Source organism: Accipiter gentilis, chromosome 6 (assembly GCF_929443795.1).
Source record: "Accipiter gentilis chromosome 6, bAccGen1.1, whole genome shotgun sequence".
Taxonomy (NCBI): Eukaryota; Metazoa; Chordata; class Aves; order Accipitriformes; family Accipitridae; genus Astur; species Astur gentilis.
Window position 1 is genome coordinate 39660126 of NC_064885.1, and position 26453 is coordinate 39686578.

The window sequence follows — 26453 nt, forward strand, 5'->3', positions numbered from 1 at the left end:
ATACATAGTTAAGATCAAAACAAGTCAATTGCTTAACTTGGATCGTACTTCTGCAGCACTTTCTAAGATTATATCTAACTGTCTCACACAAGAGTTACCTTATCAGTTCCGGTTCAGTGAAATCACCCCAAATTCACATAACTGCAGGATCGGACCCAGGCCATCACATCTCCAAAAGAACATTTAAAATGTCACAGCTGACAGTAAAGCCCTGCAGAACGCCACACACTTCTGACTAGTTTTGGGACAACAATTTTGCCACATTTACATTGAGTAAACTTTCCAGCGACATTTATAGAGCTCTAAAGAAGAAACGACAAGGGATTAGCATCATCCCCTGTGATTTTCTGGCTGAAAGCACAGTTGGTTAATTAATTTTGACACATTCACAAATATCTTTACTGTGTTTTGGATGACTTTCAATACCGATGAAGTAATGAATAACAACAATAAGACTTCCATGAAGCTTGAAAAATACCTACCAAACCTGTATTGCTTCCTGTAGATCACGGTTTGAATTAAACTCCCAGGTGAGCAAGCTTTGCGGGCTTCGTACTGGACAGTTAATGACTACAGATGTGTTTAAGACCTGAGGTGAACCATGGGTTAAAACTGTTACTTCGCCTACTCATTATCCAACTGCAACAACAAACATCATCTTTAAAAATCACAGTTAACACCAATTATTGTCACTTTGTCTCTTCTAAGACAAAAACCTTCTCTTGCAGAGTTGCAGTTCGTTATGGTGTGTGAATGGTAGTGTGGACAGAAGACCTGGAACTGCCTGTACTACCACGTCTGCTGAGCCCATGGTCCTGACACCCTTTAATAGGTGCGCTTTTGATATAGTAAGACTCAAGAGGTTGTTACTACATAGATTTTGTAACTCCTAACCTAAAGAGAGGTATAAAGAGGTACTCTGAAATCTTTTAGTCTGGTTAACTCAGAACATTAAAATAAAGAACATTATTTCTTTATTATGACATAGTCCTATATTAAAGAACAACCTGTCTAAAAAGACAAAATAGCACCAAAATGTCTTTGTTATATTAAGTGACCAACAGCAGCTGTTGAATTGTATCAGGGCTTTTTAAAGCTGACTTAATCAAAGTATTGTGCAGTAAAAGCACATTATAATCCTTTATATAAAGAACACAGAGATTATCTTTAAACTTCTATCCTTGCTTACTATCTGCTTCCTCTATCCAAGATAAAACTCTTTTCTGCGTTAGCAGGTACTGTTGGTGAGAACTGCTGCGCAGTTTGACTCAACAAACCACCGAGAAACTCAGCTGACAAGATGGGAGAACACAGAAAGCCACAAAAGCGTGACAGATGACACCATGCTCTTTGGAAGATGGTTTGAGACATAAGCAAGATATAGATGGAGACCTTCCAATCAGTCAATCCACACTGGCAATGCGGTACATATTCTTAAATTAATTAAAAACTTATCGAGGACTGTGGTGGATTCTTCTTCAGTTGCAAGTTTAAAATTAGACTGAATGCTTTCCTAGAGCACACAATGTTCTTCAAAGAGGAATTAATGTGGTGAATCTCACTAGTTTCTGTGCAATGTGGTTTTGCAGTGAATCCATATTGCCTTCATAATCTGTGAAATGCTCATTAAACTTCATGCTGGTTGTCAAGCAGGTTCAGAAAGCCACTTATACGTGGTGTGGCTCACTGCACATTGATATGTTACGTACTGCTTAGCCTGATACTCTTTGGAGCTGGCCTTATTAAAAACATGTCCAAGCTTTCAAACAATGAATTATATTATATATCAGAAAGAATGTCCAGAGCAGATTAATGGAGGGGTAAGAGCTAGGAATAAATACATGAAACAGATTCAACTTTTTAAAAGGATCCAGCTACTAAATGGCCTCTGTAGTCTTCCATAAGAAGTGTGAATACTTCAGTACAATTCAAGCTGAATTGAATAGCTGTTTTCATATCCAAATTCAAATACCGTCTGTGCATATAAAACAGTTCATTTATTAGTCCAAATGTTACTGTTGTAGAGCTCTTGGAAAAATATTCCCTCTTTCTTGAGTTTGTTCTTCATAAAAAGGAAGCTTTGGAGGGCCACCTAGAGAATTAAGTAGAAACACGGTTTCAGGTCTATATAACATAATACTGAAATATTATATAGATTATACAATTTACACTTAAATAACTCAATAAATTGTATTCTTCAAAAGAAGGTAGAGGACTAAGTTACACTGACCTCCTCACAGAGGCAGAGAGCAGGCAAAACAATAAAACACCTCTGGAAGGTTCCCAAAGAGTTTCCTAAACTAAATGCAGAATCGTATGGTATCACCATCAAGCCAGTTGGTGATTAGTCTACAAGTGGGAGGCAACTTTCACTCAGTACTATATCTCATTATGAGGAAAAATTATCTAAATAAAAAAAAAAACCAACACCAAACCTTTTTGTGATGATAGTGCGATAAGTGCTTTAGCACCCTCACAAATCAATCCAAATCTATTTTCCAATCTTTTATCTACTTGTCTGGCTTATCACATCTCACCATGCTCTTCAAGACCTGACACCTCTACAAAAAGTAAGAGAACATGATGGCACGTACAGCAAGTAAACCTCCTTATTCACCTTACAGAGGCTGTGGATATCAACTATTTCAGGCAAGATTTCATACTGGCAGGCATAGAAGAGTGTATCGCTCTCCGGCACAGCTGTGCTGGAGGCAGACTCGGGAATCCTTGAGCAGGCTGTGCAAGATCCCCGCAGCCTGCTCTGAGGGGAAATCACTGCACTGAGTCAGTTCAGCTTGGCCAAGACCTCACAACCACCTGGAACGACTCCTGGCATTTGCATTTGTCTGCTGGCATTTGCACCATCAGGCGCCTAGACATTTAGGAGGACAGCACACACCAAACGTAACCCTTCCAAGCAAAGCTGCTGCTATCACAGGCTCTGAGTTTTTCACCAGAGGTGGAAATGCAGAACAGCTTCTGCCTCACACAGCCCGATGCAGAAACTGTGGTGGCTGCTGCTGAGCACCATGTTTGCGTGATGGGTTGACACTCCCGTCCAAACGGTCCACCGACCACCACCATAGTCGATGCATGATTTCTTCAACTAAGAAAGGCTGCACATCTCCAGCTTGTGTTACCTTCTTTGCAGGTTGGCCCCATCCACGTGGCTGGGCATACGCAGTTCCCGTTGTAGGGATTGCACTGGGATTTGCTGGCACACTGGCATCGCAGGGAGCAGTCGGGGCCGTACTGGTCTGACCTGCATTCTGGAAGGACAGAAGCATTTGGAAAAGGGTGAACGCTCCCTAGTAGTTTCCCTGTTCCCCGGGATCAGGAAGCTGCTCAGACACCTACATCTGTTAACATTAAAACATGACATTTTGGAAAGCCTTGCAGTCCTCAAGTTTCATCTACCGCATGGTCTGCCCAAACTGTAGCCCAGCTGTCCTAAAGAAGTTCCCAGAATGGAAACCATGACTGGTGTAAAAACAGGGGTTGAGAGCCCAACAGAAAAGATCTTGGGATCTGCTCAGGAAAGTTACAGTCAGCATCCTGGATCCACACTATCTTCTGCAGCTCTCCACTGCACAGCTTTGCTGTCTGCGTGCACCAGCAGAGAGCCTTCACTCAAATAATGTGAAATTGAAAATTAATCCATTTTATATATACTCTTACATCTTACTCCGACTGTGCAATTCTGCTGCCTCCTGACAAATTAAACTCGCAAAATGTCTCACTCCCAAACACAAATACATTTCATACCTCACTGCAATTTTTTAATGCAGAGTACGGCAGGAAGGAAAAGTTAGCAGCAGGTCACAAGGCAAGGTGCTAAATACACTGTAAACAAAAGCCCTCTCTCCCTCACCTTGCTAGAGAATACTGTAAATAATGAAGGCGCTTGCTTTCTCACACAAGCACCGTTTAGGTAAATAAAAGTGTTGCCGAGCCCTGCATCAGCTGCAGCCCCAACACGTGGGAGAACTCTCCCTGTGCGCTCAGAGCTTGGCCTTTTCAATTAGGAAATGTTATGAGAAAAGGTCTCCTCAAACACCTCTGGACCTGATTTTCATTTATGTAATACCACATTTTCATGTTAATAACAATGTGTATTTAAGACATCTGTTTGAAAGTCTGCAATGTTAATTTACTACAGAAAAAGAGCACCCATAAAAGTCTGTTATATTCTCTCTCTTTTTTTTTTTTTAATTAACATTTTGCCTGTTTAATGGGTGCTTTACCAGAGTTCAAATTAAAATCAGGCCTTTTATCTTTATGGCTGCTGCACAGTCACAGCTGCTCACAGTTATATCACAGATGAACTGAGCCTAATTGAAAATAAAAATGCAAATAAAACCTACCCCATAACAGCTTTTCATGGATGGGGGCTACCCTAGCTGGTTTAAGAAAAATAAAAATGACTCCTAGAGTTTGCAAGAAGCAAAACCTCCGTTTACATTTTTGGTGCTGAGCTTCCCCCTTGTGTTCCACTTCTGCCTAAAATTTCGCTGGAAAGGCCCCTGGATGCCCAACGCCGTGCTTGCTGCAGGGGTGGCTGATGTACCCCATTGCACCAGTGCCTGCAGACTGGGTGGCTTCGCTTTTTGACCACAGGACAGTGCAGAGAGGGAAGCAAATAATTTTCCATTTTAGTTTTGCAGGTTGCCCTAACACTTAAGCTCCCATCAATTACTTTGCATTAATAACAGGCTGTTTAAAGCTGTTTCCTGCTCTGTCCTAGAACAAAAGGAGAAATAATATTCCTCCACTGTGATTCGGGGGCTCAGGAGGATTATGGTTCCTGATGGGAACCTCCAATAGTAGCACATGGATGCTCACTCCTTTTATCTTATTTGCCACAGCATTAGGATCACAAATCTCTTCTTACACTTGTTTAAACCACTGCAATTCCTTACTCCAGTGATTACCCTAAACTCTAAATTTACTCTGTCATAACTGTGATCAGACTCTGGCTCAGGAATCTTGCCTGCCATTGCTGCCTCTCAGCCCTGCAACCATCTCATCAGGCTACAGCGGTAGGACTGGTTTTCCCTACAGGAGAATTTTCTCACCTATTTTTATACCCTTGTTACAAAATAATTCTGTTCTCATGGGCCAATCATTTCCCCAAACACACAGCCCAAGTGCCTGTGCTGCAAATGAGGGAATTTTATTTGGATTAAATGTTCCTGGACTACTGCTGAACCCCAGAGGCAGGCATAGCTGCTGCAGCTCCGCTACCCTCATCCGCAGGGATTCTGCCCTCCTTCCCGGTGAAGCAAACCCAGAGCTGGATTTACTTTTGCATTGGTCTCAAAAGGGTCACAAATGTCCGCATGACAAGACACACAGCAATTGTATCCCTTCATGCCCATTTGCACCCTCTGGAGTCTTCCCAGCTACGTCTGGAAAACCATGGGCTTCTTGGTATATTCTTCACCAGCGTACGTTCTCCAAAACTCAGGGAGAATGACATTTTACAGCTGACCCATAAACAGTTTTCCTATCAGTGTATCAGTCTAAATATTGATTAAATCAAGAGGTACAGCCTGTTGATAAAGCTGTTGATAACCCGTAAGAGTAATTTGCTACAAACAATGTGCTCTTGGATACCGGTAAATGTCCTTTCACAGTTATGCTTAGACCAACAGGTCATATTGGTTTAACGATACATAGCCCAGCCCTTAGGAAATATTACCCTTACCAACGCCACATTTGTCTCCAGTCTTCCCAGGTGGGCAAAGGCACTTCCCGGTCTCTGGATCACAAGGAGCTCCTCCACAGTCGCACCGGTGCCGGCACCTCTCTCCAAACCAGCCCCTGTCGCAGCCTGACAGCAAGAGCACTTTTTTAGATGTGCATTTGAATGGCAAGATGTACATTAGGCCAGAGTTTTTCCAGGATATCTGAGAGGAAAGCTCATAAACTCTCCACTGAAGCTAGCGTAAATGCCAAGTTTAATGAAGAATGAAACATAGTGGAATAGGCATAATATTTATATGAACTCTCCTTCTGTCAGGTTTGTCTAATCTAACCTACCAAAGGTATCTGTAAAACTGTCCCAGAAATGTAACTGGCACTTATTTTCATTTTTAATTAGAACTCTCTAGAAGACCATTCCATAACACTCAACAGGTCTGACATGCACCTATTTAATAATCTCATTTGGAGTTTTAGAATCAAAATTACAATCAGTAAAAGGGACTTATTTTTAATAAACGACATGTGGAACTCATTGCTGCAAGACATCATGGAGACCAGGACTTTCACCGTGTTAATTGGAACCAGATTAGTTAATTTCTAAGGAAATGAGAACACCCAGCTATATAACAGGTAAACAATCCCAAATCTAGTGGTTTGGGATATTCATAAAGCTCAAAATATGAAAGAAGTTGCTCTCAATCAAAAATTTGAGTAATGACATGGTTTTAGGGGGTTTTAATTTGGTTTTTTTGTTTGTTTGTTTGTTTTCTTTTACATCAGAGTGGTACAAGTACCTTTCTCGCAGTAGACACCTTGATAGCCCAATGGACAAATGCACTGTCCTGTCACTGCATCACAGCTCGCTCCATTTTTACAGGCACATGCATGAAGACAGCTTAGCCCATAAAATCCAAAGGGACACCCTGAAAAATGAAAGTATCAAATGAGGAAGCTTATGAAGAAAAACATATATCTCTTTAAAATCCTCTGTATTGTTAGCTACGTTCCCTGGGAACCAACAAAAACAATTGTATTTACCATTCACTCTAATAATGCCATGTGCTTTTAAACTTCTACCACCCCAGCATCAGAGGTATGCAGGTTAGTCCGATCTGGAAGCAGCCAGGTGATCTGGGACACCCCAAAAATTTTAACTGAACCGGTGAGGCGTTTACGTGACTACTCCGAAGCCCCACATCCCATCGCTGTTGGAGGAGGCTGCCCAGTGTGGTTCCACTTACTGTGCTCACAGGAGTGGCCGTAGTAACCCTCGGGGCATCGGCAGCAGCCCGTGAACCTGTCGCAGGTGCCGTTGTGCTGGCACGAGCAGTCCAAGCCGCAGCCGGACCCGTACTTCCCTGGGAGACATTCTGCTGGCAGGACACGGACAGAAAAAGACAAACAACAACAACAACAAAATCACTGACCTCACCCAGAAAAGCTCTTACGTGATAGCTTGTATAGCTGAAGTATGATGCCCATACAGTAAATTGCAGAGCCAAGGAGAATGTTTGTTATGAAGACACAGCATTTCTGCACAACTATGATGTATTTACACGCTTTGATGAGAAATCTTTTGTATTATATAGATGTCTGAACAGCAATTGCCTTGTACTTTTTATAGTCTACCTTTTTAAATTTGTCTCTTCATGTAGTCAGCGTTGTAAAGCCACATAGTAAATGGCATAAATGGTATCTTCAAATTTTTTTCTCTATCTACAGCAATATTTTCTTTCAGGCACTCAGAAAGTGTGAAAGAAAACACGAAGCTTTTCTTCCTCTGTGTTATCATTGGAGTTCACACTATTCCAATTCCTAATAAAACCCGGAGGATCTCTTTTTCACACATAGCAACAGACTTTCCATGTATAATGAGATATCTGCTTTTACAGAACCAAACATTTCTCAAATTACCGAAAGCCGAGTCATGCAAAAGTGACTGTGCCAATATAATTAACCTAGGCATCACTTCTGCATAAGTTAACTTCCCACTGCTGTGATAATTTGAATCTGGGCAGACCAACTTAAATGAGCGTGGCCGTCCAAATAATCAGATTCATAACTGCAAATGTCAGACAAGAGCTTTCAAGAACATCATATCTAATCACTAGAAAAAGGATGCCTGATTAGCTGCCTTTGATTTCGAGTCAAAACACACTCAAACCCACACTGCTGTGGAAATCAAGACTCAATTTTCCCAATAGCTTAGCGATTTCTGTCAAAAGATAAACAGTGAAGATCTTTCTAGTGATATAACCCACCATCCCTTATACGATGTGAGCATGTCTGCCTCCTGTGCTTGACTTCAGAGACGTTTTTTCTAAGCACACCTCTAAGATACACCCACGATCCACTGCTCCATGTGGTGACACCTGCACGGCCCTACTGAGGTTTTGCAACCCAAATGCTGCCTATGGGTGGTTACAGAGATTTCAAGGAACAGACAAACAGAGATGAACACAGGTGGCCTACACAACATGAAGTTAGCCAGTTTTTGGTAAACTGCACTTTTTTAGTGCCTGTCCACGGTGGTATTCACATTGTGAGTGGCTCCATGTAGTTAGCATCATTCCTTTTCTCTTGGCTCCTTCTCTGCACACACGCATGCACAAAGTGGGTGTCTGGGTCTTCTCAGGTGCAAAGTGAAACAATTGCATCGAAGAATGCTGCTAAAAAAAGCGTCAAGAACGACTAGTTCTTGGTAAGAATATGTATGGAGTTTGAGGTAGATATTCTACAGATGTCAGGGACAGAAAGGCTGTAAATGACAGCCTGGGAGTGTGTTGGGGGGATTGCACCATGAGAGTTACGACGTAACGATGACATTTGTCTTGAATGTGAACTCAGAACTAACTACTCCGAACTAACTATTCATATTTCATACCAGTAAACTCATGGTTTCCTGAAGGTTTAAGTCCACAACTATACAGATATCTCTTATCTAGAGAGAGACATGGGAACACAGAAATGCAGAATGACTTTTGGGAGATGAACAGAAGGAGAGACTTGGAAAGACTCTACTCTGGGCTGGCAGGAGGGTTCCTGGAGTGAAAACTGAGCTTATTCTGTTTAAATGTGCTTTGTTTTGCGTAAGGGAGAGCTGTCATAGCATGACAATCTCAATTGCTTTGGACAGATGTTGTCAGAACTGTACTAGCAGGGAAGTCAATACACGGGAAGTTCAACTGCAGTCCAATGTCAAAGGGAAGAGAATAACAAGAGAGGAGGGAGATGAAGGCTTCTGCTGACCTCGGAGGAGCACGTGAGAGAAGATACAAAACAATGTTCCCATGAACGAAGGAACACAAAAGTTGGACAGGAGAAGAAATAAGAGTCCGTGCACAGGAATTTATGAGAGTTACAGAGCAGGACTCATGAGGAAACTTGTCTCTGAAAAAAGACCTAAAGCTCTAACTAGGGGCAGTTCTGCATGAGAGAAGCTACAGAGATGAACGCAGCTGGGAGGGAGTCTACTTAAGCAAAGCCTGTCCCCTTTTGTGGGTCTGTAGACACTGCGAACTGCTGCTTGAATGTACACATCCACTATCACCAAAGCAGAAAATTACCTTTCTCGCATGATCGTCCTGTCCAGCCGAGCCCACAAGTGCAGTTGCCATCCACGTGGTCACAGATACCGCCGTTCTGACAGGTACATGTCAGGTGGCAGTTGGAGCCATATTGTCCCTGGGGACACACTACAGAGAATTAACAAAGTTTGAAAAAAAAAATAATTAGCATCCCAAAAAAGGATGAAGGTGGCAGGGAATAAATACAAACACATGCTTCCCACAGAGTATCCCTGGTGTCTCCTGAGGGCTGTGGGACACTGTACTCTGTGCTTATTAGCAGTTTCATTCAAACACTGTCTGTCTCACCATATCTTTTTCACTTGGCTTCACTCCACATTTACTCCTCTTGCTCTCTGCCCTTTGTCCCATCTCTCAACTCTTCCTCTTCAGCAAATCCTCTCCCTTCACTTTTTCAGCTCAAGCAACTTGCTTCTAAATTTAGCCCCATCCCTCCACAGCATCCTCCCCCTGCTCACGTCGTGTGGTACAAACTACCCTTTTCCCCATCTTTATGTTCTGTTTGGACTGCAGTCTCTGAAAAGAGTCACTTCAGCTTTGCTGAGAAACCAGCGCAATGGTACCGAGTGTGGTGGAGCAAAGCGGTGAGATGCGGATGGGAGACGGGAGCAGGATAAAGACGGGGTGATGGAGCGGAGAGGGACAGGGGCCGAGTACAGCAAACCGCAACCTTATCAAGCAACCGCATTGGGAAACACAGTTATAAACAATGTTTGGCGCTGAGTTGTATTTGCTGGTGGTTTTAAGCATGTCACCAACTGACAAGATGACCTTGGGTCCCGCTTTGTTACCTTGCTGACAGCTGGGTCCCATTTGGCCGGGAGGACAGGTACACTTGCCAGTCTGTGGGTCACACTGACCTTTACCACATGCACAGAACAGGGTGCAGTCCTTCCCGTATCGGTTTTCAGGGCAAGCTGAAGGAAACACAGACTTTTGTTAAGCACCCTGGGTATCCAATGCCAGTTTTCATTTTTAACATAGGCGGGATCTTATAGGTAGAGTTGGCTTCATTTTTATTCCAGCTAATATGCTTCAAAGCAACAGCTATGAAACCAAAATCCATCCAAAGTCATGACTGCTTCTTCCTCTGAAACTTTACTTGAGGTTATAAATACAATCCATGGTTTCACACGGAACATTTAGTGGCTTTCCTACCAAAAAGGTGAACGTACAACTGAAATATCAGCTGCTCATCCTTCCAGCTAAAGAAGTCTTTCCTTCCTTAATATTGATGCTGTCCTATGCTGAAGAGTAAAGCTATAGGCTACTAAACTAAAACATTGCCTTTCTGTGAGAGAGAACTTCAGAGAGATCATAGCTTTGGAAACAGCACAGACTTTCAGCCACACAACTTAGCTCTGAAATACAGAAGTAAGAGTAGGGTTGCTATGGAGCCTTTACCAGTTTTGCCATGACAAAACTTGATCTTTTTCCCATTTATTGAAACTAATGGCACCATAGTGTGAAGCAAAATATTGAGATAATTTCTCAACCTAGAAATTTTGGACAGGAAGAAGGAACTTGAGCAATTCATGCTGAGCTGGCTCTAGAAATAAATTTGGGCAAGCAGGTTGTAATCCTGGGATGAGTGTCTTTGCTTCTACACATGCAGAAGAGAGGGAAAATATTTTGCAAGAGATTTTTTTACAAAGCTGGAATCCTGATTTACAATTCAAGGAGGAGGTAGCTGGGATCTTTCTGTTTTTCTACTGACAAGCTCTTATGCAGATTATACTCTCTGCTGTTTTTTGAAAGAAGCAGAACATGAATGTTGGCTTACTTTTACTACAGTCGGCTCCAATGAAACCAGGCGCGCAATCACAAGTTCCCGACGCAGGGTCGCACTGGCCTCCATTCATGCATTTACAAGGGGTTTGGCAGTTTGAACCATAAGTACCTTTTGGACACCCTGTTTTAAAAGAACAAAATAGCAATTAGGCTATGTTGCTACTGGGCCCATCGCATTTCATGTCATAAGCACTTCGTTGCTTTCAACCAAAATCGGCTTTTCATTTTCTAACTCTATTCCCTTCTAGAGGGCCAGGAGTAGATGGCACTCCTTGGGGCAGCAAGGCAGCGCTGACTTCCAATGTCAAACCCCTGGAGAGCCAGACCGACCGCTGCTGCCGCCGAGCCTGGTCCAACTGCTCCTGGCTCTGCCTGCTCTTCCCATTCCTCCCACATAACGGTAGCAACAAAAGCGAGCCCCATTCTTCAGAGGTTTTTCCTCTTGGATTTCTGTTCCAAGTCAACCTGTTCCCCCTTTCCCTCCTATGGCAGAGATGGAGAGATGGGGCCCTGGTCCCTCTTCCTTTGGGCAGCAACAGCCTGGTTTGCCTGAGACGGTGAGAAGCCGTGAGCCAACTCTGCCCCTTTTAGCAGTCTTTTTAGCTGACCAGCTATGGATACTGGGCCAGGTCTCGTCCTTTAAAAACGTTGAAGAAAGTTTGTTTCCTTTATAATCTACTCCTTCCCTCCAAACTGGAGCTAGCGTTACTCTGGCGCATCTAGTGGGCTGCGGATGGAAGACTATGAAAATATGCATGCAACAATAACACGAAATTTCAGAAGACACCGTCTCAGAAGATAGATACAGAAGAGAGATGGTTTAAATGCAAAGCCAGAAAATTCTCCGGAGGAAAAAAGCAAAGCTGTTGTATTTTGTAATAACCAGAAGAAACATTAGACCTGGATGGATTGCTGAGCCAGTGTTACATGGCAACGAGCTGTCCATGAAGAGGTTTTCCAGGTGGTAGCGAGTATTTCTGGTTTCTTTTTGGACAGCTAATGTTGAAGGAGAGCTGAATACAAGATGAGAAAGACATGAATGCATCTGCCATGCTTAGCCCATGTCTTCAAGATGCTCTTTAGAGTGATAGAGGCTGGCACTGAGGAAAAGAGCTAGGCAGAGCTGCTAGGCACGTGCCTCCGTGTGTCAGGGTTGCCTCCAGCATGCCACCACTGAACTCTAGAGATGCAGGTTATTCTCCTAATTTTCCAGTGAAAAGGGAGAAGCTGCTGTTTTTAAAGCAACGCAATCATTGCTGAACAGTTCCACTAGTGCTACTACCACTGCATGCCATTTCTTTGCTCCTTCCTTCTCTTCCCCTGGCAAAAGAAAAGCCTATGGCTACTCTGGGAATCTGGTTGAATATATATTTGCACATGTCTCCAAGCAACAGATCTCTCACAATCTGTGCATAAATAACTTTATATATTTTCTCTCTTTTCTGAAGGCATGAAAGCATGGTCTGAAGTGGCTGGAGAAATCTCTGGATTTTTTGAACTGTTCAATAGAGAGGGAGAGCTTATGGTGAAGCTTTAAAGGGATGCCTTTTAAAATAAAACTGAAAATTGGCTTCCACTCAAACCAGGATAGCAAATCATCAGGACTAAACAGATACACACTTTTATAACAAGCAGATACTCTCCCCAGCCATTCTCAACCACGGCTTCTTCTCAATGAATACTTCGTCATCAGTGCTTCCATCTGTCAGTACAGAAAATCTGTTTCATGTGCAAACCCTGGCACCAAGGAGTGAGCCCTGCAACATCCATTTCATTTCCACCAAGACATGAAGTTAAGGACACACCCAGATTCAACGATTTAACTGGACTCTAAGTGAGTTTCTCTTTTTCTCCTCCCTTTCCTTTCAGTCATAATTTGGCTTTTCTCTTTTTTTAATTCTGTTTCCCACACTCCTAAACATGTTGCTTCTCCCTGGCAAAGCTTTCAGAGTTGTTCCTCAGCTCAAGACTAGAAAGAGATGCTCCGTTACTGAAAGGGATGCAGTAATTGCCTCCTTACCAATGTATTTACCCTTGCAGCATTTTATTTATTACGCTTCAACAGGGAGCAGCACAAGCAGGGCAAACACATCAGCTGCAACGTTCAAGTGATTATTAACAAGGCCATCTCATCTGTTACTACTTTGCAGAAGAACTTCTATGCAGATAGCTAGGGCAACTTACACAGTGTCCTGCCATTTAAGTAGGCTCTGCCTTTATAAAGAGGGTTAGCCTCTAACCACCAGTTATCTCACAAAGACATTTTCTAATTAAAGAGTTTCCTGTGCATCTGACTTTCTGAGAATGGCAGGAGCAGCAGCCAGATTTCTAACTCATTTCTTGATTTTTTCCTTCTGGTTTGGGTGGGTTCGCCATGACCAAGAGCTTCTAAATCTTTTCATACCAACTGCATACGCTAGGGCTTTTCTTACCGATGTTATTAACTGCATTTTCAAAAAAATCACTTCTGAAGCATCCTGTTACCTACAGCTTGAAGGTGAAGCTGGTGAGGTCTTTCTGGCTCAGGGTTCACCCATCCCAGTAAATGTCACAGAGACATAGCATGGGATTCTTTTTATCCATTACAATACCACTTACTGCTTTTTATTCATAACTCCACTCAAGTAGATCTGCCCATCCACCGAGTTATGGACAATTGATGGGAACCTTATTGCTAGTTTGTCTGCTTCCTTTGGATCCTGCCAAGAGACTGTTTCAGCTCTTCACTCCAAAATTTGAGAACACGAAAGCCTCGTTGCTCTTGGCTCCTGGAAATTTGACTTCCCAGCCAACTACACCTTTTATAGATACTTTCTTGAACCTTTTTTCACAGTACTATAAATATAGCAATAGTTGCCAGAAACCGTTTCCAGCAGCATCCAACCACATGTTGACTGGACTGAAGCCCATTTCACGTCTTTGGGAGCGGCTCCCTATCCTGTTTTTAATATTATATCGAAAGCTTCTTCATCCTGGAGCAGCCCCAGTTCTCCCTGTAGTGAGGACAGCGGGAACACGGAGTATTCCCGCCAAAGTCACGCCAGCTGTCCTTGGTTATCAGACAGTCACTTCAGAATCAGGTCCACAATCTCTCACTCCACTGGCCTAAACCTAAAAATAACTCCCACTTAAACTGTTTTCCTTCCAGTTTTGTGTCTGTCTATGCAATGCTCAGAGTGGCATAGGGGAGAATAGGAAAAAAACTCCTCATAGATGCAAGACAAATGTTCTCTCTCTGTGAACCTCCACCATTCCATTATCTCTCCAGTAAACATTTAACAAAACTGTATTTGTTAAGTGAAAATTTGCTGTGCAAGATACTGTGGGTTTTTTGGAATCTAAGAGAACACAATGCCATGAAGGCTCATGTCTCATATGCTACAGGTTTAATCCTAGCTACACAGAAGTCCGTGCCAAAATCCCCTCTGAATGCAACGAAACATAGATTTCATTTTGTAAGTAATTTCTTTTATATCAGAACTTCAGTGTAATTACTAATGTTTTAAATTTTAAAATTCCGAAATTAAATCTTAAGGATCTAAGCAAGCTCAGGGACATTTACTATAATCTATAGAGATTTGGTACTATACTACACGCACAGGTAATCACTACTGAAAGATTGCTACATAAAAGTAATAGGCTAACCATGATTAAGTCTTTTAAAATGATACTGTTAAATAGTTGATCTCCACTACTGCTCTACTGTAATATTTATTATAATCTAATGTATAATGGATCCAGATGGCTCTAGCCAAGATGTTGAAGGCCCTATTTCAATCTCACTTACAGTGAGAACTGATGTACAAAGGAAGATAGAATCAATCCTTACATTTACACTTAAAAGAATAACTTGTGATGACATGATGGTAATACAAATGCCCGTCTCTAAAATGAGCCTCTTTCCTATTTCTACTCGAGGAGTAAAGCACAGGTTTAACCCTTACTAGAGCCACATATATTGCGGCTGGCCTTTGTATCCAAATTGTCACCCAAAAAAGCAAGCAAACCAAACAGAGCTGTACTGGATTCCTAAGAAAGAAAAATAAGCATTTGCCAAAGAGAGAAAGACTGAGCTTGAAAGACAACAGCTTTTTTTTTTAAACAAGATTATTACAAGCCATGGAGTAAGAACAAAATTAAAGTTGTAAATAATAAGGTAATTAACTGTCTCCTTTATTGGATACTTTGGTATATGTTTCTTATCAGTTGCCACATTCCACCAGAAACAACTTCACAGATGTCCTAAAACACTGGCATGAAGCATGTGGATCAGGGAATATTTTTTATGATGGAGCGTTCGGCCAATTGGCATGTTGTCCTCTACACTAGTCACCATTTTTCAATCCAGAGTAACAATTTGTTTTAATTTGATTGTTCCTCGGAAGGCCCAACAACTTAAGTGACTTTATGAATCAGTTAGATTTATTGCCAATTGAAGCTTGTTGTTTTCTAATAACCATTTGTCCTCACTTGAGCACGCAGAGATTTTGGGAAATATTTTGGCCTAGGTATTTGGAAATGAAGGAGCTACACAGTATCCAGGTGTAGCTGAAGATGAGAGGTAAATGCAGAGAATGATACTGATATTCTTCAGCGTGGCATGAAATTGGAAAGCATGTAGCTAGTAAATGAGTCTGTCTTTTAATTATTTTCTTTTTAAAAAATAATCCTTTGCAATAATACAGGTAATTTTATTATCATAAATTAACCCAACCTATGCTTATTTTATCTCAGTCAATGCTGAAGGTACTGACACAGATTAACTCAAAGCACCAGCACATGCTTCTGCCTAACTCGGTCCTCGCTCGGAAAGCGGACAGCCCACAGAAATACTCACGGAGGTTGCAGCGGGCCCCGTAGTACCCCGGGCGGCACATACAGTCGCCGGTCACCGGGTGACATTCCTCATTCTCGGCAGAGCACTGACATACTTGGTTACAGTTCTTACCATACGTGCCCGGTGGACAAGCTTGGGGAAGAGGAAATGTAAACCAATAAATTAAATTTGTCTTGGTAAATATAGCACTCAAACAAAGAGCGAGCTCAAATTTATTAAATAAAATCCCTGCCTACAGAACAATGCTCTCCTCCGGGACTTTGGATTTATTACATTTACTTGGAGGTTACTTCACTGCTTGATTTTGTTTTGTTCAGTCAATTTGTGCCCAACTGTCAAGGGCCAGATACAATTTTCTTGTCACTAGAAAAAATCATAGGGAAATGTCAGGTAAAATTGACTAAAATAACAGCATAATTCACAAGGAACCAGGCGTGTGGATAAAGACATTCTAGCTTTTGCAGGGAGTTTAAACTTGCAAAGCTGCTGTAGTACCAACATCTTCATGGGTTTCATTTTGCCTGTTGACAGCCACATTGCCTACAGGTTTTGGACTTTCCACATCTAATTCTTGCAGCTCACTTCCATTAAGTTGCCCTGGTTGTGGGTCAGGATTTAGAGTCTTTTAGTGGAGGATATGGGACACCAATGTCAATTCTTTTAATTCATTTTTGGTGGCGTTTTTCTTTTTGCTAAAGCAGCCCTCAGGCAAAATGCAAGGAAGAACAAAGTCAAAATTAGGCAGCTGGGGTCACAGAACGAGCCTCCTTTCAAAGACAGCTCCAGATGGCCAAACTCAATGCTGAAGACAAACCAGATAATGACACTTCCATGAGCTCTGACAGCAGGAAAAGACAGTCTCTCACGACGACAAAACCAACAGAAAGCAGAGCTGCTGCTTTACCCATGGCACAGCAATGGCTGCGGGCTGAAGCCGGGCTCCGCTGGCACCTCCTCAATCTATTTTGATCCAGTTTAGCCCCCAGCTGCTCCCTGCCAGCCTGAGAGCTGCAAAGCTAGAGAGGGCAAACCCTGCCAGCCCAAACTGCACCAGGCACAGAGGCCAGAACCGAACAAACCATTTGGGTGAGCAACAAGCAGTCCTCGTCCATCTTCACTGCTGTGAGGTTGTTGTCTCCTCCCTCTTCAGGCATTCTATCGTCAGGTTTTTATTTAAGAAATTAATTTCTTAATTAATTTACAAGGGAAGTATTTGCATTCTTATAACATACTTACTTTTCTCACAGCCATAGCTAGTGAATCCTGGAGGACAGCCGCACTCGCCCGTCAGGTGATGGCAGGGGGTACCCACGGGACACCGGCACCGCTGGGCACAGCCCGTGCCATAGCGGCCGGGCAAGCAAGCTGCAACGATGCAACCAGTCCTCGTCAGGGCATGGGGCAGGGGCCAGGCAGGACGGTGCAAAGCTACCCCCCTCCACTGGATCTGCTGCACCCATCCCTGGTGAACGCTTCCAGACTAACCCCACAGAGCAACACAGGAGCAAAAGGATCCTGTCACCAGGTCTGGATCTGGGAGGAATGTACACGGTGACCTGAACTTCCCTCCGTAAATGCCCAGCAGACACTCACGTTTGTCACAGTGCCTCCCTCGCCATCCCTTTTCGCAGTGACACGCTCCAGTTTGATGGTGGCAGGACAAGCCATGCACGCAGTCACATTGCTCCTCACACTGCTTGCCAAAAAATCCTGGGGGACAGACTGCGAGGAGAAGCAGAGGGTGTAAGGGTTCTTCCTGCTGCACAGAAAACATCCGTCATTGGCAAATAAGCCAATATCGTTCTTCTTGCACATGGTGATGTATATTTAGAAGGCTGCATGCCCAGGAAATATCATTGAAAGAGAATACATGAAAAATATTAAAGGCACTTAGCATTGGCTATTAATGGGTCCGCACATGGAAGCTTGCAAAGACTTAGTCCTAGTCTAGAGCACAAATCCAGATGGTGTCTATAGAGAACGCAGCGTCTTTCACTTTTACACAGTCATGCATAGACAAAGGGACAGCTCTTTGAACAGTGAAAATACACTGTGTCCATGTGTACTGCTTTCCACCTCACAGGTCTCTGCAAAGTGATCAAAGAGAAAGCGAGGCTTGAAGAAAAGAAAGGTGGGCACTGTGAAGGCTTTACAGGTCACACTAGTGGCTGAGGCTTTGCAAGTCCTCTGCACCTCAGGGGACATCAGAAAAATGCTTGTGGCTTACAAAAACCACAGCACCTCAGTAGCCGAGCTGAAAGTGCATTTCAAGTCATCTGATATCTACCATTTATAAGATTTCTATTTCAGGGATTTACATGGCTTTAAAAAATCCAGACAGCTATGTCAAACCTGGGCAATCTGGTCCGCATGCAAAGTTGGTACAATCTGAACCATTACAGTCCAATTTGCTGAGCTCCCCTCAATGACCCACTGAGATGCAGCAGCATGTGGCTGATCTGGCAAACTCTCCTTACAACTCACTCCCTTTTGTACATTCTTCCTTGTACCCATAAGGTAGAGAAATACCTTAGTTTTCTGAGCAGGCAGGGAACAGAACTAGGAGGACATAAAATGATTTGGACAGGGGCACATATTTGTGGTTGGGCAGAGACCTGCTGTGGGGCTCCCAAGACACGGTGAGTGCTCACACCAGCTTTATTTCTTATTGGCCTACAGAATACAGGAAAATTAAGATACAAACTAGAAATGGACTTCATATTGTGAAAGCAGAAATGACTGATTGCAGAAGAGAGCGTTAAAACACAGCATCTGCAGAAGGAACTGCCCTTACCAACATCACAGCGGTCCCCAGTCCAGCCGGCGTGGCAGATGCATTTCGCCAAGTGCTGGTCACAAACCCCGTGGTGGCAGCTACAGTTGTGCTCACAGCCCTCTCCGTACCTCCCGTCCGCACACTCTGAAAAGAGAGGGGGAAGACTGACGGGGGGGCAGGTTGGAGAGGCTCCAAGAAGAATGCATTTATGCCTCTGAAATATGGTGAGTCATCTAAGCTCATCCCCAAAACCTTCAGTGAGGGAGATTTTGAAGCCTCCTTTGACAAAATTCTCTAGAAATACATTGTTTTCCTCTTGAAGGATTTCTTCTGGTTTTGTTTTTTCTCCTCAAATTGAGTTCATTAGCTATCTTCTCTCTCCCCAAGCGACAGAGAATAGCTTATTCCTCTCCTCTGTCCAGGAAGTTTCTAGCACCACAGTACATTTAAGTGCCAATACCGTTTTCTCCCCTCAGTCTTCTCATCCCTTACTAAACAACCCCAACTTTTTCACCCTCTTCATACCCGGTGCTCTCCAGACCTCTGCCCCTCCACTCTCTTTTTTCTGGGCCGTCTCCAAGCAGACCTCACCAAGAACAGAATTTCCTTGCAGAGTGACTGAAACGAGGTGCTGGAGGGGTGGAGGACACGTCGAGACTCACCCAGCTCACATGCTATCCCCGTCCAACCTTGGGGACACAGGCACTCGCCCGTCACGCGGTCACACGTCGCCTGGCCGTGGCAGACACAGCGCTGTAGACAGTTTGCCCCATACCATCCAGGAGGACAGGCTGTGAAGAGGAGGTAGGACAAAAGCCTTCCATGAAGAAATGCAGGAGAAGGACGCAGGTTAAACACAACCTTTCCCACCTTACACTCCTTCTCGCCCTGGGGATCATGAAGATGCTGTGGGAGGTACGATCAAGTAAAAATGGGGCCACAACTGATAAGGAACTATGCAGACCAGTGTAAAACTGGTCTGTGAACAAAATAGGTGATAAACAGAATTAGCTATGGCCCACCAAATGGCCTCAAGATTTTCTGTTCGCACCTAAAAAAAACATCTCTTGGTTCCTACCAGCTTTCTCAACACCACAGAGTCGGGTTATTGATTTCTCTGTTTTCAGAATTTCTTGGTACAGTCCTCTTAAAATCACAACTCCTTTTCTAATTGATCCTGCTACCCACAGCTGGCTGACACCACTTCACAGTTTACTTGATTTTAGTTAAGGAAGTTTATTAATTCCCATCACAAGCAGATCCTACAGATAAAACCTAATTTTTTTGGCACAGAAAATACACATCTCTGTCATGTGCCAGAGTAGCACCTTTTCAAGATGCTAACAGGAGCAAGCTCTCACTCTGCAAAAGCACAGTCACCAGAGGATGGCTCACCCAACCTCACACATTTATTCTACCTCCTTACTTCCAAAGAGAAAAGAAATCCCCAAATGTACCATTAAAACCAAATGTTTTACAATGTCTTCATATTTGACAACAGCTTGTTTTAACTTTTGCTTTGGGTTTGTATTTGAGGCCTTCATGCAGAACAGAATATTTTAGATCATGTCATACATGTCATAAAGAACAGTTTGGTGCCTTCTCAACTTTTTATTCCTTCATGGAAAGAGCTCTTCGTATTAGGTTTTAAAGGGGGGCCCGCTTAATTTATATATTCCTTTACTCCTGCCAGTTTTCATGCCCGTTCCCTACCTGTCCTCTCGGTACACTGAAGGGCAGCCGCTGCGTGCATGGAGGTGCTGACTCCAAACCCCAGCTCACCCAGGAGCATCCGCAGCAGCATCCCCAGCTCCGTGGCACTGCTTACAGAGCCAGGTACCTCACGGGGGAGGCACAGAAAAAGGAGCCTTCTGCAGTGGGAATGGACAGACTTTTTCTAGCGGCTTGGATGCAGGGGATTAGGATGTGTAACGTAAGCCTCAGTGCAGCCTTTCCTTTGCCAGCCGCTTTTCTTAAGGCTCATTGGAGTTGGGCTTGTGTTCGAGTCACATGTATTGGTCTAATTGCCAAGGCTAGAAGTCCCAATGCCTTTCACATGTTCTGGATTTAGCCTATGTCTGGAACAGTGTACGGTAATGACGAGGATCAGTCGGGCGCACGGGACAGTAAAGCAGGCCATAGAAAAGAAACAGAGTTTTATTTCAGTGTCATAATTGGGAGTTTTATGGACCTTTTCTCCCTTAATCAGCCTTCAAAATCAGCTCTGTTTCTAGTTTATGATTCTCTTTCAGCCCCCCTTGCCCCACGTACACCGAGCCCCTACACCTGGCCCCTGCAACACAGTGTCGCAGATTTATTTAATGGACTGATCCCCATCATTGTGTGGATACAAAACCAGGGCAATGAGCTGATAATTAAAATACCAATGAAGCCCCCTGGGCAGAAGTTTTATTTTTCCCTCCTATAATCCTCCGTGAAGGGTTTGATTTTCCGACTGTACCTTCTTGGCAGGTCACTCCTTTCCACCCCGGGCTACAAAGGCACGTCCCGGTTACGTGATGACAGAGCGCTCCGTTGTGACAGTGACAAGTGCGGCTGCAGCCTGGCCCGTAGCTGTCCCCCTGGCAGGCTGCAATGAGAGAAGTCCATAAAACTCCATCAGAAAGCATCAAAGGAGGCATTGCACAGAGTAAACCTGAGACAGAACCCAGCACCAGGGAAATCAGTTTGAAACTGGCTTCCGACAACACACTTTTCACATCATAAGGGTACCTAAGTCCATATATTAACTATGCCCGACACTAAACAACGTGGCTTAAAGATATGTATCATAGCACATTCTGAAGAGGTTTTTATCGAAGGGCAGGATCGCTCGGGTGATGGATCAGCTGTCATCCCCTGCCCTGCGGAATGTCTTTGTGCTAAACTAATGGTCCAGCAGAACCGCCAGCTTGACAGCCCGGGTATTTATTTGCATCCTGGTAAGAGAACTGACAACTTCATTGTTTTCAGTGTTCATTTTTCACAGCTGGATGCCTTCGCTCACCAAGAGTCTCATTCTTTGGTCAGAGAGGGGTGATATTTTCAACGCATTCGGTTAAGCAGCTGGCTCCCAGGTGGAAACTTAACAGCCATCTCACAAACGTACACTTGCTGCAGCTCCGTTTTCAGTGCTGCTGCCTATGAAAAATGGCAGTGATAAAATTCCTGTAGTCTCCATTGCACTGGAGATTTGGATAGCTTTAAATGGTGGAAAACAGTCAGTACCGCTACCCTGTTTTCTTCAGATATCGCCCCCAAAAACACAAAACGAGTTAATGAAGATGGATAGACTCCTTGCACGTTTTTTGCGCCTGCCTTGCAGAGGCTGTCCTTCACTTACACGTAGCTGTCAGAGCCTCTCATCCCTGCAGCACTGCTGACATGCATTGGAGAGGCAAAAAAAGCCCTGATCCCGAGGAGTGTCCTGAACTCGCTGAACGTGACATCTCAGGATCAGACCCAAATGATGACTTTTCACCAGAACCTCTATGCCTTTGAGGGTGTCAGTGTGTGGAGCGAGATGCAGTGTTGTGGGAGGACACGTGCCTGGGGACCGAAGAGAGGCGTGAAACCATCTTGACCTCAGGGGTGAACTCGGTTGACATCTTGACCTCAGGGGTAAACTTGGTATCTGACCCAATCTCAGCTCTTCTCTTCCCATCTGAGGACTTCCAGCTTCCCGCAGTTCTCACAGACACCATTTCTCCCAGGACTTCTTTTCAACAGTGTTCATTTTTGTCATCGCTTGGACCCCATCCACATTGAAACCACAAGAAAGTGCAGGAGCTCAGTCCCATCACAGTTAAAAGTCTGTTCTGCAAATGAGGCTTGGTTGCCAAGTTAAAAGTTCAGCCCATCCTACAGAGCTCTGGCTCAGTTTTGGGAGCAGAACTAAATATTTCCACAATACAGACCAGAACTATATCATAACCAAGCCAAAGGAAAAAACCAGCTCATAACCAGGTCCCCTGACTGGTTACTTAGTGGTCCGTGTGAGGTTTTTGGAGTATGCGTGCAAAGCTCTTGTTATGCTTACCAAGAAGACAAGAGAGTTTTCCAGTGAAAATTCTGGTACGAAAGCAGAAATTTCTGAAGAAGAAAATTTTAATTCTTCTGTTGGGTGGATACAGACATTTTTTAGCTTCTTGGTAGGACAATCCTGATTATTAAAGTACTTTTCTGAAGATTAAGATGACAAGTGATATATTGAAGTTATTTTATGAAGTTCCATAACTGAATGTACAAATATCCCTGGGCCTTTTCTCCTTTATTCATGATGAATGCAAAGGCAAGAAGCAATAGAAAGGTTTAAATTATTAGACTTCTTCCGGCTTCAAAATTTTCCTCTCGGTGCCTTTCCTCTGTAAGAGGAGGATTTATTCGCTTGCAATCTTTAAAATCCCTTTTTGCACCCAGAGCAAGGAACACATGAAACTGGAGATTTTCTTCCAGACTCAAAGTCAACAGCCATCAAAAGTGTCAGGGAGCATGGGGAAGTGACGGGTGCTCAGACTCTATAGGGTACCCAGAAGCTTTGATTTCATGCAGCTCCTGTGGATTATTCTCCCCCAAATGAAGCTTCGGCTTTAAAAGAACAGGGAATTTGCAAAGTCAAGTTCTCCCACACCACAAAATGTCAAACCCCTGGTTATCAGGGCCCCTGAGCAGAGACTTTGTCAGAGCCGATCTTTCTCTACTCATTTAGTTTGCAAACTAGTGTGGTCTCTTTTTTACCACAAGAAATTGTGAAGATCCAGCTGAGCCCCAGCAGCTTCAAAATCAGGTGGTTTTGGTACTAATAGAGTCAGGGCAAAATGCAGATGCTGAATTGAGTTCAGCTTCTACAGACTACATGCAACATGAGATTTTTGGAGGTGGTTTTTTTTGTTTGGTTTTTGGGTTTTTTTGAGACTGCAAAATTTGGAGGAATTCCTATACAGAAAGGAAGGTTACATCTCTAGCAAAAGATACCAAATGTCAAGCCCTCACTTCTGTATCACTGAGTCATCACAACACTCAATGAAACAGTTTATTTAAAAAAAGGAGAAAAAAAAAAAAAAAGCAACATACTTTTCCTAAACCTCTTTCCTGGAAACCTGAAATATCTTAGGTGGACACTCAAAAAAACCCCCAAAATAAAAAAAATCACCAAACACAAACTTAAGCTGAAGCAGAACTTGCTTGGCAGATTTCATCCCAGATTAATATAACTCATTTACAAGCAACTGAAAAACACGGTCATGTAATAGAAAGCGTTAGGCAGCTTCAACAAAAGGCATTACTGTCCGTATTGCTCATAATTAGATAGCAGTGTATAAAATGCGCTGCATGGCCGGCTTAAGATCAATTCAAATCCCATGATGTCAGAATTATTCCTCAATATCCTCCAGCACATTGCCTGCAATCTGATTACTTGAACACGAGTCCTGTCCTTCCAGCTGCTAGAGCTGGCAAGTCCCAGGAACTGGCAAGGTGAATATTAAACACCCAACAAGGATGGGGAGCGGTGAGCTGGCGTCTCCGACCCATGGCGGCCTTACTCCGAGCAGCTTTTGAGCGGTGTGGCTGACATCCAGTCTTAAAATCAAAATGAAGATTCATCATTTAGCCAAGAGAAAAGGAGATTACCCTTTGTGCTGTTAACCGACCCTGCTCTTTTACTTACAGGCAAAGGAGACCTTGGAGGCTTTAGCATCTTCACCAGTGTGAGAAATAAATCAAAGCAGCATAAAGATCTAATGGCTGCTGCGCAAGAGAATAAACAGGTTTTTTTCTCATGCGAGTAGAGGCACAGAATGCTCTTGACAAAGAGTTGTGTTTCTTAATTGAGTTTAATGAAATATGTAGGAACAAAGCTTCCCATCCCTAATACAGTCCCTAAGGAGCGGGACATTGCTAATGCCACGGCTCGGCTGAAGGGCAGAAAAAGTGGGCTGTGACCAAGAAGCAAACATTGTACCTGTTCAGCAGCACCTTTTCTGCTCTGTGCTATGGCTATATGGCTCTGGCTCTGCATTTATTATTTCACGGTCAGCTCATTAACCTACACCCACAGGGGAGTATTACCACCACCATCTTCAGGCAGTGGGAGATGGAAAGCCAAGTGTTCCTATGGGGGGCCCCGAGGAGACAAAAAGGAATGCAATGGTGGGATGTTTGCAGAAGTATCTAGAAAATGGAAAGATTCACCAGCGTTGACCTTCCTGTAAATCAAAAGAGCAGGGGATTTTGCAGGAGAAGCCCTTTCAGAAGACAGGCTGTTGCATGGTGGGGGAACATGAGGGAAACATATGAAGAGAAAGCGCAGCACTCAAACAGGGCTGATTATAACATGGTATATGGCTGGAGAATAGAATTGTTTCAATACAAGTATCATTTCTCTCTATTTTCTAAGCTAAACTGTTTTTCTGTTGCAGAAATCTGCAACCTGTGGATTAAAGAAGTCTTACAAAAGCGTTCACCACCAATGAACGTTGGGTCCTTGTGGAGCTGCCTTGGGCCCCAGCTCTGCAACACAGTCCTGCAGACGGCAGTCATATTTTCAAAAGCAAGTATAGACCGTGACATCATCCTAAAGTGAAACTAGGAAGCTGAGAGGCTAAAACCTAAAAATCTTAAAAAACCCCACCCTATTTGCTATATTTTGCAAACAGTCTCAGTGATCTCCATATATAATGCTGTGTAGCTAACAAAAAGAATTTAATTTCCCATGAAATTTAGTGAACAATTTCTCAGAAGAGCCAATTTCATATATGCATACACACAAACATACAAAAAACCCTTATTAGCTTAAAGATTGTAGGATAATCCACACTTGTGGAAATCTAGGAAGTTGGCTTTTTTTAAAAAACAAATAACTCTTCTAAGAATTAGTTACAAACCTATTTTGTCAAGCTCAAATAACAAAACAGTCCCAGCTTTGATTTTTGCACATTGTAATCTGTTACTTTATAATTGATAATTAGATGAGATACACCAAAACAAGAGATACAGCATTTCATCTCTTAATGTTGCACAAAAATAAAAAGCAGAGATTCGTCATATGGTAGGAGACAGTTCTGCTATTTAAAAACTGATTCTTGTAATGTTTGACAAGTGCCAACAGCAGTTAAAAAAAAAAAAAGTTGATTATTTACACAGCTACCAAAAATTGTTCCCTTTTTTTGGCATCTTTGGAAAGGAATGTGACTTATCTAAAACTGTACCCTGGGACGTCATCCTACATTCCCAGAAGAAACCCGTGTTAGTGCTGAAAGCGTTTGTGAACAGCGATGGCGAGTGTAGCCTGTACGTACGCTGCTCGCAGGTCTCTCCCAGCCAGCCGGGGAGGCAGCGGCATGTTCCCAGGACGTGGTCACAGCCAGCAGCATTCTTGCACTTGCACACCTGGTGGCAGTCAAGCCCAAAGAATCCATCTGGACAAGCTGAAAATGCAAAAGATTCATTTTTAGCAGAGTTCCTGTTTCTTTTTTGTATAAACTTTAGCTCAGAGATCTGAAAACACAGGGCGCTGCTCGTCTTTTTGTGGATGCTTTGTCACACGCCGTCTGTGACTATGCTGAAGAGCCAAAGTTGCTTCAAGGGTTAAGCCTGCACAATTCTGCTACACGCATCTCAGAAAAACGTGACCCATTTTACACAAGCAACAGATTTCTGCATAGAAAAAAATAGCTGAGAATATTGAAAAGCCATAGAACAGGAAAGAGAATGGGTCTGGATTCACACAAGCGCTTCTGTAATGGACAGAGGAAAA

General features: G+C 43.3%; 1 protein-coding gene across 1 annotated transcript in view; it reads right to left on the minus strand.

The window, feature by feature from the left end:
- Positions 1 to 1986: 1986 nt before the first annotated feature.
- The window catches only part of LOC126039439 (multiple epidermal growth factor-like domains protein 6), a 200792-nt gene continuing 176325 nt past the window's right edge, over positions 1987 to 26453 (minus strand). Inside the window, exons 24-38 of the mRNA XM_049802584.1 lie at positions 25996 to 26124; positions 21159 to 21287; positions 19360 to 19488; positions 18716 to 18841; positions 17515 to 17643; positions 17158 to 17286; positions 15922 to 16053; positions 11077 to 11205; positions 10085 to 10210; positions 9273 to 9401; positions 6948 to 7076; positions 6501 to 6629; positions 5708 to 5833; positions 3141 to 3269; positions 1987 to 2092 (exon numbers count right to left, since the gene is read on the minus strand). Coding sequence (XP_049658541.1) covers positions 2013 to 2092; positions 3141 to 3269; positions 5708 to 5833; positions 6501 to 6629; positions 6948 to 7076; positions 9273 to 9401; positions 10085 to 10210; positions 11077 to 11205; positions 15922 to 16053; positions 17158 to 17286; positions 17515 to 17643; positions 18716 to 18841; positions 19360 to 19488; positions 21159 to 21287; positions 25996 to 26124 — 1880 coding nt within the window. The 3' untranslated portion in view covers positions 1987 to 2012. The remainder of the gene's footprint in view (positions 2093 to 3140; positions 3270 to 5707; positions 5834 to 6500; positions 6630 to 6947; positions 7077 to 9272; positions 9402 to 10084; positions 10211 to 11076; positions 11206 to 15921; positions 16054 to 17157; positions 17287 to 17514; positions 17644 to 18715; positions 18842 to 19359; positions 19489 to 21158; positions 21288 to 25995; positions 26125 to 26453) is intronic.